At 42.7% G+C, this 17,295-nt stretch overlaps 1 protein-coding gene across 2 annotated transcripts; it reads right to left on the bottom strand.

Moving 5' to 3' along the window:
* Nucleotides 1-747: 747 nt before the first annotated feature.
* On the bottom strand, nt 748-16,322 carry dgcr2 (DiGeorge syndrome critical region gene 2). Of its 2 annotated transcripts, XM_079364237.1 has the most exons (11): nt 15,792-16,322; nt 9,057-9,089; nt 6,802-6,924; nt 5,118-5,204; nt 4,769-4,979; nt 4,430-4,506; nt 4,160-4,342; nt 3,845-4,048; nt 3,438-3,590; nt 2,896-3,132; nt 748-2,803 (listed from the first exon to the last, which is right to left on the bottom strand). In XM_079364237.1, the coding sequence occupies exons 1-11, from the start codon at nt 15,871-15,873 to the stop codon at nt 2,577-2,579; spliced, it is 1,617 nt and encodes a 538-aa protein (XP_079220363.1). In that variant the 5' UTR covers nt 15,874-16,322; the 3' UTR covers nt 748-2,576. The 2 variants fall into 2 exon arrangements, with proteins under 2 accessions (XP_079220363.1, XP_079220364.1); XM_079364238.1 differs by lacking the exon at nt 9,057-9,089 and having other exon boundaries at nt 15,792-16,318.
* Nucleotides 16,323-17,295: the final 973 nt, after the last annotated feature.

The following is a 17,295-nucleotide window of genomic DNA, read 5'->3' as shown; positions in this document are numbered from 1 at the left end:
TTACGTCTCCCTCATCTGGAAAACGATCATGTGCTTCTGTCACTACTCGGCCTGCGTGAACAAAGCCTCTTTTCTTCAGTGACAATGCTCCCCAGCAGGGTATCACTATCTGCTCTGACTGCTGCCTTATGAGTCACTGTGAAATGCAATATATGCACTTTCTTTAAATCATTTGACTCAGGAAGAGGGCGGGGGATTTCCCTGCATCGCACCTTAATCCTTTGACATTTGGTGACTGCAGACGAGGGATATTTCCTCCACGAGTCAAAGGAGTCAGAGCGGGTAAATGTAATGGATGCTGTGTTCATACCCACTGACGCATGAGTCGTCCTTCATGGTGCAGTTTATTTGGCATTTGATTAGATGTACATCTACCTCAGGAAAAAAAAAAAAAAAAGCCCCCCCCCGCCCCGGCAAATGAAGCATTCTTTAAGTTTAAAGGCTATGAAATAAAAGACAATGACTTGTATTTGTTGTGTTATACATAAAACATTTCAGATGAGTTGTAACACCATCATAGTCTAGCACAGAAACGAGCGTCGCTGCAGCTGTTCCAGTCATGGGCAGGATTCTTTGATGCACACAGAGGATTTTAACCTACTTTACAGGACAGACTGTCGAGTTTTAAAATGTTGCTTTTAAAAGAAAATTCTCTCAGCATGCCAAGCGACAAATAAACATGCACCTAGGGTCCAATAAGCAAGTTAAAAAAAATTAAAATAAAATAAAATTCAAACCAAACAAAGCTGATGGGTAAAGGAAATTTAAATCAAAGCAGAACATCTTTCTATAAACATGCACACTTTTTTTTTTACACTTTTGGAGATTTTGTTGTTTATAATCCTTTGTGGATTGTCAAAGTCAAACTAAAAAAAAAAAAAATAAAAAAAAAAAATAAAGAAAAGAAAAGAAAACTTTTTTAAGGGAAAATAAGCTTCATCACAAAAAAAAAGTTGCCTCCACATACAGTACATTCAAACAGGAGCTACAGACGTACACAGTCATATGGACACAGCTGGTTCTCTTAATGCAGATCAAACGGTTCTTGCTGGTGGTTGGGGGTCGACTATGTCAAACACTTGTTCATTCGTTTTAAAGCTCGTCTTTGAGTGAATCAAATGATTGTCATCATATCGGAGGTCTAAACATTTTCACACTTTTCTTTATTACAATTGTTTTTTTTGTTGTTTTTACTGCGAACCCACCGATAAACAGAAACAGTAACAGACCCATCAACAACACCAAAGAGGAAAAGACTCACAGCTATAGTCAGCCCCATCGTCTTCTTCAGTAGCTGAGGAAATATAAGCACATCAGGGATGGAGGAGCAAGCATCCTAACATTTCCCCTCACATTAATCTCCAAAAGTAAAAAAAAAAAAAAAAAAAAACCCCAAACATTAAAAAAAAAAACCTGAATTAATAAAGAGATGAACGTGCAAAACATTGAGCTTTGAGTCACTAAACATGGTTCAGTTCGCAAATACACAACTATCCTGCGGAGTGTTAATGATAAAGCAACAACAATGGGACTGTTTGCATGATTCAACAACTTCATGATTGCAATATGATCTGTAAATTAACGGATTTTCTCAAATTCATTAGTGGGATGTGTCAACCCCCTTATCTTCACACATGCACTTAATCGCGCTTTGCTCACTGATCAGTGGACAATAAAACCATCAAGATTACAGCCTGCAGTCAAACATTATAATCATAAAGAACACAACACAAGACTCCCATATTTATAAGTACCACCACAATCCTTGATACACAATGCCTTGTGTTCGCATTACCTAGTAAAATCCTACAGTAGGAAACTAACTGTACCTTCTCGAAAGGTTAAACCTCTTTATTACAAAACAGCTTTTGCTTCAAATATGCGCTATAAACCTGGAAGACCGCTTCATGTAACAGACTCGTAAGAAAGTGAAGGGACAGGAAGTTTGGGGTTTTTTTGTATGAGCGAGTAGAAATTGTGATCCGGGACATGCCGAGAGACAGATTCGATGAAAAAGGTTATTGAAGCCTGGAGATCGTTCTGATCCGTCTGAAAGACACTATGATGCTCAACGAAGACGCAAAAAGGGAACATTCGCCCGCTCCGCTGTCCGTTCATCGTTCTTCGCCTCGTGACGCGCAGGTATAAACAAATTCGAGCGGCACAGACCTGAGGGGTATTTACATCTGGGCTTCCCGACCCAAATCGGAACACCTCTGAGATGTTTCACAAGCTTCCCGAAGTTAAGAGTAAGAGCCTTCTCGGCCTCGGTAAAGTTTGACTTTCTCTGTACAGAAACGGTCCTCTTTGCGCCTTCAGAAGCTTTTAAATAAAAAAACAAACAAACAAAAAAAAAAAAAAACACTCAGAAGGCCGACTGTAGAAGAGTCTCCAGAGAGAGGGCGTCCTGGTTTCGTTGCATCTTCTAAAAAGAAATGTGCTTCCTCTGATATGTCTGTACAAACATAAACTACACAAAAGTCGGCTGCATCCTCTCCTGCCGCGGCGTGCGCACGCGGGCTTCCTCGACCGGCAGGTAATGTCTCAACGCAGCTCTGTGTTGTCAGCCCACAGTCCTATACCACGGTGCTGAGGGAGGCGTCTGCTGACATGGAGGCGGGTACGAGGCCGTCTGTCGGGGTGTCGGGCCCCACAAGGAGGGTGCTGCTATCTATGGAGTCCTCTCTCTCCTGCGGAGGGGGAGCCGAGTTTGACACGGGACCCGAGACGTTGGGAATATCGGCATGCATCACGTCTCCCATGGTGTTCATCTGGCTTGGCACCAAGGCGACGCCACTGTGTCCTGAAGTAAACGGCAAAGAGAGGACATGAGGACGAGAGCGTGACTCCGGTAACACTGGGGGCGCGGCAAAGCAAACAAGAATAAGTGTGTACCTAGGTCCACGTAGAGCAGGCTGTCTGGGTTGATGGAGGCTTCGTATGGAGGAGGGGGGTCGTCGGGGTGCTGGATGTCGGGGTATTTGTAGGCTGCGTACGGTGGGGGGGGCTCTTGGAAGTGGAAAGCGCCTCCCTCGCCGTCATCGGAGAGATGCAGGGGAGTGAGGCCTGTGCCAAAGACATCCGGGCCGTAGTCGAAGCCTGGGACTCGTCTTCCAAGGTTAAAGTGGTGCACTGTGCAAAAAAGAAAAAAGAAAAAGAAAAGCAGGCATGATGATGAAAAATAACCACCAAAAATACATCAACAAACCGAGCTTTTAAGAAGACACTAAACAGACGCATTGAATTAGCAAGAAGGAGAGGGTTTCATTCGACTGCTTCTTTAAATAAAACTCATTTTTAACAGCAGCTGCGTGTATCGCAGGGTTTGAAATTAATGGCTGCCGTCCAATTAACTGAAACTAATTATGATAAGAAAGCCTCGTGACATAAAGCGAAGGATCGCGCTTTGGAGAGTGGTTGTGTGCGCGCGCACTCACAGTTTCCTCCGATCAGAGTCTCGATGCGTTCACGTCTCCGCTGTCGGAGTCTGTGCACCATGAAGAGCAGCAGCGAGAGGATGAGGAAGGAGGAGATGCAGCTGACGATCAGCCTCATCCCGCTGGCCATCGAGTCAAACAGGCTGTTGCCATCTGAGGAGAGAAAGGACGCGACGCAAACAGGTGAGCTCCGGATCATTTTCTTTTTGGCTCAAACTGAGAAACTGCATAAAGCACGTGTGATGTTATTTGCAAACAGAGTACATTTAAAATAAGCCATACACTGATGTAAATACATGAAAATCCCTCCATGTTTATATCTCTGTAGTAACTAACAATCTATTTTCTAAATGTTTAAATATCAAAGATGTTTTTGCTTGGCTCTAATCGTTGAGGTGAGGCAGTACCTGGGTCCAGGCAGGTGAACTTGCAGCACTCTTTAGGATCCTTGCGGAAGTGCTGGCAGCCCTGCGGACGCTCACACAGCGCTGCGACACACATCTCCGGCTCCCCGTCGTGACACGTGCAGCTCAGACACGGGTCGTCCCCTTTAGGCGTGAAGTAGTAGCCCTCGTTTACAACGTTGTCTTTAATATCCACGCACGTTTGCCCTGCGGATCAGATACATCATCAATATATATATATACGCACACAATGACAGGAGCCTTTCTCAGGTTTCTTTTTTAGATCGTACTACTGATGAAGAACAACTGAGCACTCACTCCTCTTGCAAAGAAAGGGAAACTTTTTATAACAGTTCTCAGCGTGCCAGCTGTGCAGGCCTCGTTCATTCATGCTTTTAATTTGAAAGCGCTGCAGCTGGGCACAGAAGACGTTGTCCTGAGTGGGAGACGCCTCCCCAAAATTGGTTAGACCCTCAGGTGGCAGAAACACCTGCATCGATCCTGACGGGACAAAAAAAACAAAACGCTTTTTAAGCATTACACTGATTGATGAAGGAAATCTGAGTTTCTGAAAGAGCAGATCTATACCTTTGTATGCCACCTCCCAGCGGCCCTCCAGGGAGTTGTTCTGATTGGTGATCACATACTGGTATCCCACCCAAAACCTGAAAGCAAACGAAAACAGCAAATCACTCAAATGTTTAACTTTACCTATAAAATAATTGAACTACCACAGTTGGCCACTAGAGGGCCTGCAAAACAAAACAGAGCAATGCCATTCCACCACAGCGGAGCCCCAAATCAGTACATGATATTTCATGGGAAAATGCATAATGTAAAAAAAAACAAAAAAAACATCAGTCTTACAATTCTTGAAAAGTTTTTGATCTCTCGAAACAGGGAAGAGTTTGTGGAGTAAAAACTCACTTGCACTGGTCTCTGCGCTCACACACTTTGTCATCAAAATCCACCTCGATCTTCAGTATGAACTGCAGCTCCTCGTTGGTACCAAAAGTAGCCAAAGAGCCGTTGACTTTCTGACAGGTATCCACGGCCTGCCAGTAGTTCTCGTTCCTCAGGTAGACTTTGTAGCAGCTGGCTGTCTTCTCGTAGTGGTGCCACCCGCTGGGACATTTCTCTGTGGTCAGGAAAAAAAAAAAAAAAGACGTTTCAGCATTGTGGCGTGATAATAGCTGAGGTCATAATGCAGATTTAAAGACTTTATAAGTCACCAAAAAATAAAAAAATAAAATAAAAAATAAAGTATGATTCTTACTGTTGAAGCGCACAGGCTGAGCCACACCTATGACGTCTTCTACCTGGTCATATCCGTTACCGAAACGAAACCTCTCCTCCTTAATAGCTGCAAAACAAAAGTCTCGAGGTGAACTCGTGTGGAACCGTTTTACATCCTTCAGCTCTAAATCACGCGTGTGCAAATGCCTTTTTCAAATCAAAACAAGATGCACGTTCAGATTAAGAAAAAGCTCCGTAGACGGTATGGGCGACTAACGGCTCTCTCCTCAGGGTGCTCCTACAGTTTCTGACTTCATGAGCTTCAGATTAAACTCAGTGGTACCTCGATTCAAATTAAAACCCGATGTCAGAAGTTCCCTTCTCTTCGGAAACATAAAGAGAAAACAAGATCAGCAGCAGAGAAAGTGTAACAACAAGCAAAGGTTTTTTTTTTAAATATTCCCTCGTCATTTCAACTAGAAATTATATTCTTTGAAAAAAAAAAAAAAAAAAAAAAGTTTTTTTTGCAGCCTGGTTTATATTTGTTGAGTCTGCTAAACGTTGGTTTCTAGTTGTAATCATGTTTTTATTACCTGCTCTTTTGTAATGTTAACAGACACAGAGTAAGGTCCTCTACCTGCTTTTTGTGTTTTGAGATAACACTTGTTATAAATTGACGCTACACAAAAAGATTGATAGATTGATAATTAGTTATCCATATAACAGCTTCAAACTTCTGCTCTTTAACCTGCACTGAGGTACATGATTAAACACTTTACTTTTTTTTTTTGCTTGAGTTAAGTGAGACAGATCGCTCCACCTTTGACTGTATTTCAGAAAGAATTAATCCCATCATGCAACACTGAGTCTGTGCAGTCTGTTAATCTAGCCTCAGAGGCGTGACGTGGATTGTTTGGGTTTTTCTTCCGTTCTGTATGATGCCACAGCACATAAATAAAGAGGACAAATCATGCCATGGAAGCTTTTTATTCGAGAAGCCTATACATAGATCTGTAGTTAATTACATTATATTGTTGGCTAAACAGGCTTTACGTGCTGTTCCCATTTCTTTCCTTTAAAGCTTTAAGTTTAAAAAAAAAATGTTTTAACTGAGAAATGATGAACACAGGCTAATGTGAAAGCTCAATCAGGACACAGTGCTGTTAACACAGGCCTTCAGCACCACTTCTGTACAGAGATCACATGCTGAACTCAATCCTTTCAATAATTCCTATTATGCATTCAGCAATCTGGGGATAAGGTCTCTCTGGGTTTAAGAGCGGAAAACAATAGGATTTTCGGTCAAAGGATTAACTGCTCCTGCAACATTTCTGCTGTGTTTCCAAGAGACTTAACAAGCAGTAAACAAAAACAGAGACACATGTGCAGCCACTCAAATGTAACTCGGCCTCCCTCTGCCATGCTGATGCTGCTTTCACTGCGGTGGATATCCGCTGACGAACATCACGTCTGAACCAATCAGCTGGATTGAAGTGAGTTTGAGGATTTTACTGCGCAAATGTGTTGAGGCTGTTTCTTCGTCCACATGCTTCACTGAACATCTCTGTATATTGCTGAAATTGGACCTCAGTACTCGTCTAAACTCGTGCATGGGAGCTGTGATAAGAGCTGCCCAGGTGTGGGTTGGATTGTGTCTTGTGAGTTTTTTTATTTTTTTTTGCTATTCTTTGCAAAAGTCAAGGGCTCAAGTGTGCAAAACTCACGAGGACAGTCCATCTCATCGCTCTTGTCCTCGCACGCTGTCCAGCCGTCGCACTGCCAGGACATGGGGATACACTGCATCTTCCCGCTGCGGCAGGCGAACTGCCCGGGACTGCAGCGCTGCTCTGTAACACAAGAGAGTTTGCGTGGTCAAACCTGCACAAAGACGGTCTTCCCAAACAAAAACAAAAAAAATAACACATGTTCAGAATTAAGAGTGGAGCCGAGGCCCTGTTGAGTCCTGGAGTTGTTCCAATTTCAGTGTGAGCTTCTCAGCTGACTCTGGATGGAGCAATAACAAGCGACAACAATGTGGTGTCAGTAGAGAGTCAGAAATGTCTTTCTGCTGTACGACGCCGCAGACAGAAAATGTCCCTGATGTTGTCTGAGCTCGGCTGTTTTCTGAATTTTTTGTTCATCATTTAGAAGGTAAGGCGCCTTAAAAACATAAAAGCATCTCCCTCGAGCGGCCCTCTTAAATCAAACACTGCAGAACCTCCAAACCAAATAGTTTGAAAGACGTTGAAATGTCTCGAAAAGCTCCGTCTTGTATTTGTGTGGCCATGTTTTGCCAAAGGTGTAACTCGAGACGTCACATCGATACGGGAAAAAGGTTTGATTTTCAAGTGTTGGACTCACATCTATCACATAAAACACACAAGGTTTGTCACGATACGGTTTGTGTTTTCATCTTCCATGATGGGAGTAAAAATCAAACAATGTTGGTCCCTTCTTCATTAGGTTATTTCTTCTTTGCATCACAAACTACTTCCAGCAAACTACAAAGTTTGAACCGCTTCTAAATTTCACAAATGTTTGTCGTGTCTCTTATTTACACAGTTAGAACCCTGTCGGTCTCGCTTTCTGTGAGATTGATTGAAATGCGTCCTGCTGGGTTTCCGGTGAGACAAACTTCAAAATCAAGAGACACAGAAGACTGCTTCGAAATATAAATACAACATCTGTCAATCCCGGCTGCTCAGTCACAGATACGACACTCGGAGAAAGTTCAGGTTGGACGAAAGCAACATTGAAGCTGTAGAATAAAAAGAGAAAAAAAAGTCTCAGGAGTTGATAAGAGAAAACGGATCCTTTCGGAGAATCCTGCATATTCACAAGAGTCAGACCATGTTGCTCAATGAGAAAATGACAATAGATTGAGTTGTTTTCTTCGGTTATGACGGCATGCAGAAAGAAGGAGCTTCATTTAGACCTGCAGCAGAGGTCACAGAACAATTTTCTGTTTGTCTCTCCACGCTGCACGTGAGTAACATAAAGGACGCTTCGGCATCAGAGCTGCATGTCTCCTGATTCAGTCATGTGATTCAAGGTTCTATAAGCAAACTCAGTGTTTACCGAAGAATAGGGGATTATTGTAGAACTTAGGCCTTGTGTCCACCTTGCGTCTTCTCTCTGTTGTTTTTAACGGGTTGAGGGCGTTTTCAGCAGACAGCGGGCGGCTGGATGAAAAGCGTCGGCGCCCAGAGTGTGTTTAACAAGCGCTCTGCTGTTTTTGTGCGGACGCTCCAGGCGCTCAAGTTAAAAATCTTTCAACTTGTCAAAAAGGCCCTGCAGACATCACTAGCGTTTTTTTTTTTTTTTTTTTTTAATTTCAACAAACCAATCACAAGGTTGAACGGCCGGTAGTCGTCATCTTGGCAACCAAAAACAATGAAGGAGAAGTTGGTGTTGGCCGTTTCAGTTCATCCTGAACTGTACGACATGTCAGATAAAAACACCTTCACAAAGAGAGAAAGTTCTATATGCAGGAGCAGATTGGATGGTTGGATGTTGATGTGCGAGTGTTTTAATTTCAACTCCTGGACAGGGCGGTGATATTATCCTTCTCCTGCGGATCCTGTCACGTACCCACAATCCTCCTTGTTCCCTTTCTGATCAGAGTCGTGATAGCGTCCAAAACAAGTACAAGGGCTAGTATATTCTGATGGATGCTCATAGTAAGAGAAAAAAAACAATCTAAAATATTATAAAAACACATCCATAACAGACCGTTGTCATGGAGACGGGGCTGACGTGCAGCAAGTTTTTTTCCTCAGCACAAAAATGCTCATGCGAGCGCTTTTCAGCCCAGAAAGAAAAAAAAAAAAAAAAAAAAAAAAGAAGCGAGGTGGACACGAGGGGGGCCTGCATGTTTTTAAAGGCGGGTTCACTACGTTACAGTCTGTGAAAGGTTCGAAGTGAGGGAACTGCTAACATAACATAATAAAACCACTAGACACATACACTGCTTGCTTACCTGACAATAATCTTGCCAGAGCTACCCGTGGACCTGAAAAGAATAGAAACAATAACAGTGACCATCCTGTTTGTGCTGCCCAGTGTGTCCAAGGACATCTCTGATTTACACCGTTCACAGTGCTCTGGCATTTGCAGCGGCGCTCCCTGACCCACCCGCCCCCCCCCCCCCCGCCAAGTTGTTTCCCCAGTAGTGGGTCCATATACACCCTACCATCTGTTTCTTGGATACAGCAGGTGGTTGTGTTTGCCTACAATGGAGCTGGACCACCCACTCACCTGACAACAATGGCTGAACTATTTTTTATTTTTTTTTACACTAGGAGCTATTTTAAGGGGACTATTGTTTCATGTGTGTAGCAACAAGCCAGGTGACTTTAACCTGAACAAGCCGGTCTTACAGTCCCACCAGCTACACTGTGGAGATTAAAACATGCCTTTGTTTAGACTGGAGTTCAGACTTCACAAGTTCTGATCACTCGCCTCAAATAAGGGAAGCCAAAAGCAGTGGGCATGTTGCTTAGGGAGGTTCTCCGGAAAGATTTACCTTTCACAATCAGATCGCCGAGAGACGACATCTCTCACTCTTCCACTGCAGTGTTTCCCTGAGTTTCAACTATTTAGACCCCAAAAAAAAAAGATGATTTATTGATATCTTTAAACAAAAACAAAAAGAGGTCGTCTTTTTATTCTCCACTGTGACAAAAGGCCGTAATGACCTCATTTTGTCCGACCTCCTGCTTCCTTCCCCAGTCTTGACGTAGGTTCGCAAAGTATGACAAAGTATTCTTCAGGACAAAGGCTACGACTCAATATCTGATACAGCAATATCCGCTTCTCCAGACTCGTTTGATAAAACTCATCCGACCGCTGTTGCGATTGTATTTTAGAAAAACAGAGTCGCCCGCCAATTCTGACTCACTGCTTCCTGACTCCTCACACGGACACTCGTGACATGATCGAGTGGAAAGGGAGCTACAGGTGATCCGCCAAAGAAGGAGGAAACAGCCGAATATGGGGAGATGATGAAAAACCGACGAGAAAGAAAAAACAGCAATAAAAATAACAATTGTTTTGCAGCACACCCGTGAGGGCCAGGTATTAATTCATGTCATAGTGTACTGCATAGTAAGTTACCGTTTGATTCCTCTCCCCCTACTACAACCCAGTTTCATTTACAATTCTAACCAGTGGAGTGATGCTGTGAGCTTCCTGTTTTTGCTAAAGCTAGTTCATTTTTGTGACTGAAGGCTTGAACTCTTTCCTCAGTGGACTGGAGTGTTGCAGTTTTTTTTGTTTGTTTGTCTGGAACACAAACAAGATAAAAACATGCAAATAAAGCCTCATGCTTGAGAGGTTGACCCGTCTAATAAGGCTGACCTCAAAGCGTTTCCTCTTCGCTCTGCCAAGAGCCGACGTCACCTCGTCTTAGTTAATGCTAAGTGGATTGAGATGCTTTACAGGCCTGCGGCTCTCCTGGGTAAAGGATCCATTCTCATTAGTCCCACTGAGCCTGAATATGTGTCAGACTGATGGACGACATTAGAGCCCCGTGTATCCAAACACATTAGGAGAGGATGTGTGACGTTAATAATGAATGCTTCATGTTAAGACGGAGGATCTGGTTGTGCGTAGAACGCAGATGCAACAAATGCAGAGCCGAGTCCAGTCGGGGTCAGGTGTTTTAAATACAGCCGACTACATGTTTCAAGCTGTCTGCATGAGCGCTTCACTCTCTCTCTCTCCCCCCCCCCCAAAATATAAAACTCCACGCCTGATTTGTGCGGCCTGTGGATTGAGTAGAGCTGCTTTGCTGTCTGAACAGTCTTCCAGCGTATTCATTCTTCCTGAGAAGTACTGCAGGAGAATTCTTCCACTGGCTCCTTACTTTTGGAGTTGTGAGATATGACGCGTTGTAGGAAAGGAAAAACAGCTCCATAAGACGAGTGCGTGTCCCGATGAATGATCTGAGCTGCAGGGTGGGATGGAGTTTATGTGAAGGGGGGGGGGGGGGGGGGGACGACTGTGGCCGGCAGCTTCTGAAAGCTTCTTCTGTCCCTTCATGTTTGAGGAGGATTTCATCGGAGAGATGGGTTTTTTTTACTTCGATGACCTGACAAAACGCCTGATTGAACGGCCCTGAATTTGCTTCGTAACCGCTTGAAAGATAAGGACGACTTTTCTGTATGAAGGCAAAAAAAAACAAAAAACAGGATTATATCACCTCTTATTGAAGCATTACATGCGGTCTACAAACGAGTGAATGCCGACTACTCCGAGAAATGAAAGCCTCCGCATCTCTTACGTAAGCCAGAGGAAAAACACAATGAAGACTATGAGACTGCACTGACTCAGAGCTACTGAAGTATCAACAGTCAACCGGCCCCTGTGAAAAACGCTGCTTCATCTCCAGCAGCTGATGACGAGCCACAGTTCATCGTCAGATAGGAAACGTGATGAGGCGCAGAGAGCATTCATTTGTTCTTCATTCAGAGCGGCTTACATTTAAAACCAAATACATTTCTTTTTACAGTGGATGAAAGCACACCAGGCTACAAACAAGGACGTTTGGTTACGTTAAAATTTTTTTTAAAGAAATAATAATAATAAAAAAAAAATCAGTTTAGGGGTTGGAAATGTTTCCCTAATAACTGGCTTTGAAGAATTGAATCAGAGGAATATAAAACAATTAACTAATTAATGCTGCGCAATTTATTTATGCATTTAATGTGCTCCAACTACAATAAACTTTGATCCTCACCTGATGAAAAATACACTCCATCTATCTGTTGTTACATGACTCTCTGCTGTCACAAACATTGAGCCCGTCTGAAACCTCTCGGCTCTGCACTGCAGGACCAGAGTGCGAGCAAGACGTTTCGAAACGTTTCGTTCTTCTGCAAAAACAACAACCGTGTTGAAGGTCGGGGGCCGTTACATGTCTCTGACAGGAAGCTCTTCATCTGCGTTCTTTGAACTCACCACCACTGAATCAAAAGCGAAAATAAGTTGTCACTGTTGGTGGGTTACTTCTGTCCCGCTTAAACCCAATAACTTTTTTTTTGTTTTTTTAAACATACCTGTGAGAAGTTCTGGCTGTATTTAATGTTCAACACATTTTTTTGGGTCACGGCAAGTTAACCGTCAACTTCAGCCGTAGACTCCAGTCATCTGATGCAGAACTGATGTCTGTCATCATGTAAACTATAGCTAGCTCTGATGTGAACTATAAAAAAAAAGTGTTAAAACAGCTGCCAGTGTTTATCAGCCCCTCAGAAAGCTCAGCAGACTGCTCGTTCTTGTTGATGTCTGTATCTGAAGTTTTTTCAGTCTCCGGAGTGTCTGGCATGTCTGCACTTTAAAAGGCGTCCCACTATCTGAAGTAGTCCAGTCTAGCCTGAGGTTGGAGGCCTTTACGTGACCCATATCTGCTTGTTCAGTCTCCTCATAACACAGAGTCGTGTTGACAACGAATGTGGTGATAAAAAAAACACACAAAATCACAAAGCAAAGTGTCTCATTCTCTGGATCGTAGGAGGCAGTCATATCAACACAGTGATTAATGGCTGTGTTTTTATCTCATCTAAGGAAAGCTGTCAAAGTGTAAAGGTTACTTACTTCTCGGACAAACCAAGCAATGGGCTTCGGACTGTGCTTTCGTAACAAAAAAAGGGAGCTTTTTTTTTTTTTTTTTTAAATCATTGATAAAGTATAAAGTACAACATGCCAATTTCCACACAGCCCATTCACAACACCTTTAACTGTTTCTGTACTGAATGAAGGCCTCTAAGTTCTAGTCTTCTTTCATGGCTTTGAACAGGAGGTCGATAAAAAACCCGACACCGATCAGACGGACGAAGTCCTCATGAATCTATACACACCCGAGACCCCGGCTGCTTTCAATGTCCTTCTATGTGTGAATGTACCTGGCAATAAAACTACACACTGACAACATAGAGCGTGTAGTACGTCTGTCGGGCTGAGGTTATGATGTTTGACAGACAGGCCCAGCTAAACAGTTTTACCCTCTTGGAATGTGAAAGTAAACAACCGTCCAGCTGACGGCAAACGTGACAGAATATCACCCATTTATGATCTGAATTTTTTTTTTTCAAATTTTCCTCAGTGGTATCTTTGTGTGATTTGCACTGATTTTGATCATTTCGCTTGTTACCATCGTCGTGGCTGTCCGTCATTTTGATCACTGATCAACTGATATGGAGCTTTGCATTGTGGGAATCAGTTTTTTATTTTAATTTTAGATTTGTTCCTGCCTCACTACACATGCAGATATTTATGTTTTGCAACACTGAGTTGAACACCACAGTGCTGCTACTGGAGATTATTTTAACGTGCATCTGAAAATAGGTCATTGAAGATTCTGTTGATATTTTGGAATAAATGCACAACCTCCTTCCCTGAATGGAGCGTGACGAAGCCTGCAACTTCACTGCACATGCACTGGCAAGTTTTAAGACCGAGTTGTACGAAACTGAAGGTCACCACCAAAGAGCCTTTACCAAAATATATAAGGTCACCTGGGTGTTAAATTCAATCTTCACCCGTTAGGACACACCTAGCTTACGTGATACAACATGATGTGGAACAGGTCATGTAAGTTTGGGATTTATCAAGGCCAGCTGCAGTCTGTTTGGAGACTTGATTTTGAGGTCTGACATGATATAAGCTGCAGGTACCTTTGCCAAGTCCTACTGAAAGACTCAGTAAGATAGTTTCAGCTCACCTGTGTGACAGAAGTGTTTCACGTTCACAGCTGCATGATTTTGCCGAATTTTGCTCCAATAAACTGGAGTATTTTAAAGTGAGTGTCCGAGTCATGCGGGCATCAAGGTTTTGAAAGGCCTGAACGTCTGTGTGCACCAGCATGATCTGAGCTCTGTAAAACAAGACGTGTGTAGAAGCCCTGACATGAAGGAAACAGCATCCCTCCAACAAGGTGTATACACACAAAGTGAAAAGTATGTGAAGGAGTATTCGATTCAAACGTATTTGACACAGATAGCTTAAAGTAAACCTTTTGAAAGATGACTGATAACAGTTGATTACATTGTGCAATTAAGTACAAATTAACCTCAGCGTGCACCCTGACATGAATGTAATGTCTGCTTAAAAAACAAACCTCCAGACAAATAAACAATAGGAGGGATGCAGCGCTGTGTGTAATGCATTTTCCGGGCAGGATTCTTGTTGCTTCTTTGGATTAAGCTAAACAATAACGCGTTTATCCAGGACTTGAATTGATAGCAGTTTCTCCAAGCCACACAATTGTCAGGATCCCAAGATGCATTTGTCCTCTTGCTGCTTAAAATGTATCAAGGAGAGAGCCAAGGAAGCATTTGCATTCACAGCACGAGTACCGGCTTCCAATTGAGACAAATTAGGTAAAATAATTTGCTTGTTTGGTTCATGTAACACTGGCATTTTGTGTCAAACACAATTACCTGAAGTGGGCTTCTGTGTGCCCGTCCGCTGCTATTTTAAGCATCAACAGTGTTTTTCCTTGTGAGGGGTTTTGTATGGTTACGTTATGAATTGCCGGCAGTATTTGAGTCTTTTATGACAAAAGGATTGAATGCAATGTATATAGCAAATGCATATCAGTCATGAATTATTGATTTTCCGGTCAAGTAGTCTAAAGCATTTCTTTTTATAACTATTCACATTGACAGTGTAATACAAATGACGGTAAATGGTGCGTCTACTGAAAAGATTCAGATTGCATTAACGTGAGGCAGCATTAGTGATGGAGGAGCATGAATCTCTAACATGCATTTCATATTAAATCTTTGAAGTGCAAGTTTTATGGGGTCACTACATGAGCTAATAACCTTTGTGCACCAAATGTGTCTCAAGATCATTATCTGTAACATAATTTACCCTTACAGCCGTGTCCATAAGTGTCAAAACTAGCTTGCTAGTTTAAAAAAAAGAGAGACAAAGGTCCATACTTGAAGAGGAATTGTGTTAAAGACTACAGATTACACCCTTTTTTCACCTTTTCAAACAGTCCCCCCCCCCCATGCTCTAAATGAAACATCTTTGCTGTGCTTTGGTCCAAATATAACATGAATCAAGCAGCAGAGGTTTGTGACCCTGTAGAAACCAGCTCTCTCAGAGCGCTCCGTTCTGGTCTCTTTATATGCCCTCCTGAGTTTTCCTTGTCGACATCACTCCTCTGTGGAGACAATAATAGTGGACAGACCTGTGCAAAAGTTTTACTCTAGTCTGGAGGTGGAGTCCATGGGGGAGCGGAGGGGAGTTTAACAGAATCCAACTTGTGATGTCACAAACTGGGAACATTTAAAACGGAGCATTTTTCTCTGTATGGTAAGACTATTGCAGACCACAAACAAAGGACTGGATGGATTTATTTCAAATTCTGTGGGTTGATAGACTCTCAGGTTACTCAAATAAATGGTTCAAAAACACTGTAAAAGTGGATTTTTCATAATATGTCCCCTTTAAATGTTTGTTTACGGTAAATGTATTGATATTTGGTTATTCAATGGCAGCAATATGTCTTAAAGTAAGCCCACTTAAATAAATGCAGATAAGTGCACAAGAGTCCTGCACACGGTCCAGCATTAGCACCGGAGTCCCCCGATTCATCGAGCAGGCCTGACCGGCCGCTTTCTGCCTCTGGCTGTAATCTCCGTTTGCCCCTCTTCTTCTTCACAGACACGCAAAGACCAAAACACAATTCAGATGTATTTACCTGTCCGTGGTGGATCCGTTACCGTGAGGACGAAGAGAAGAGAGAAGAGGACGAAACTGCTGCTGTCAGCCTTCGGCAACATTTATCCTCCATTCATAGTATCTCCTCTATTCAGAAATGTTCAAAGATATACCGAGGATCTGCACCGTCGCCGCCCTCTTCGGGTTTATAACGTTAACCGCTCAGCACACTTCTTCCTACCCATTTCTATGCACTCGAAGCGCCGTTTAAGAGAGATAAACACCGTGTATCAGCACACATACTCGCAACGCTGATTGTTGTTAATCTGGCCGAGGGGCTAACATTAGCTAGCTGGCTCTGCCGTTAACGTCTCCTCGTCCTCTCCCGCTGCTGTGTGGAGCCGCGCTGATCCAAGATGGCTGCGGCCTCCCCATCACAACAATCCAACAATCCCAAACATGGAACAAGCAGGATATCAGCTGGACGGAGGGGGGCGGAGTTTAGGAGATTACACTCGGCGTGACCGTGACACACGATAACCACCAGTGTGTTTGCCCTTTGAGATTGTTACGTGGTGAATCTCAGCCAAAATACTAGCACTGGCTGTACTTAGAGGATGTCAACATACTGTTTAAGTCTCACAGCTTCGTGCACAGGGCGTGGTGTAAGTTCCGTTATTATTAAATGACTGTGATGAAGACCGACTCTGTTCATTGAAATGCAGCAATATATCAAGGTCCCACACTCACATGAACCAATGTTTGTAACCTCTCACTGGGATAGTAACCTTTTTGACCTTGTGAGACAGCACGTGTTAATCCGTCTAGGAAATGTCCTAGATTATTTACTTTTTGTTAAACATCACTTTTTTTTTTCTTCAAAGTTTAAAGTTTGAGTACAACATACTACCCACTAGATATGGAACGACAGACTTTCTTGTAAGAAATAAAGTGTTAAAGATTCATTATGCTCAAGTTTTACTGAGGTTATACACTTAATAGTACTCAAAGTAACGTTTGGCGACTCAACCAGATTTATGTTTAACCCACACAAGAACACGGGTTATGAAAACACTGACCTTTGACTTCTGCACCCCTCCTTAAGAGGTGAAGTTATAAATCAGGTTGAAGCATCTGTTTCAATTTACTCATACAAGATGGTAACCATTTCGCAACAAAACTGCCAGTAGGGAATCCCCTTTTAAATTATAATTTCCTCAGTGAATTTCCCTCAGGATCGATAAAGTATCCATTGTATCTAGTGTTGGCAAGAAGTAGAACAGAACAATTGAAAAGGTAATTCATTGAGTTAATCTCTTGCAAACACATGTTGGCTGAAGCTGTGTAATATAATTTAATCATACATTTTAATAAAAGGTTGTACAGAGGCCATTCAGATCTCCCTGTAAGCATCTTGACTCCTAAATTAAAGCTCCTGTCAGGAATTTTCAATTTGTGTTGATTTTGGCACCCCCCTGAGGACAAACTAGTACACAATCAGAATGAGCTTCACTGGCCATGCCTCTTGCCTCTTAAATAATCTT

The sequence above is a fragment of the Symphodus melops genome (genome assembly GCF_947650265.1).
Source record: "Symphodus melops genome assembly, chromosome: 16".
Taxonomy (NCBI): domain Eukaryota; kingdom Metazoa; phylum Chordata; class Actinopteri; order Labriformes; family Labridae; genus Symphodus; species Symphodus melops.
This window is presented reverse-complemented; position numbering and strand designations above follow the sequence as displayed.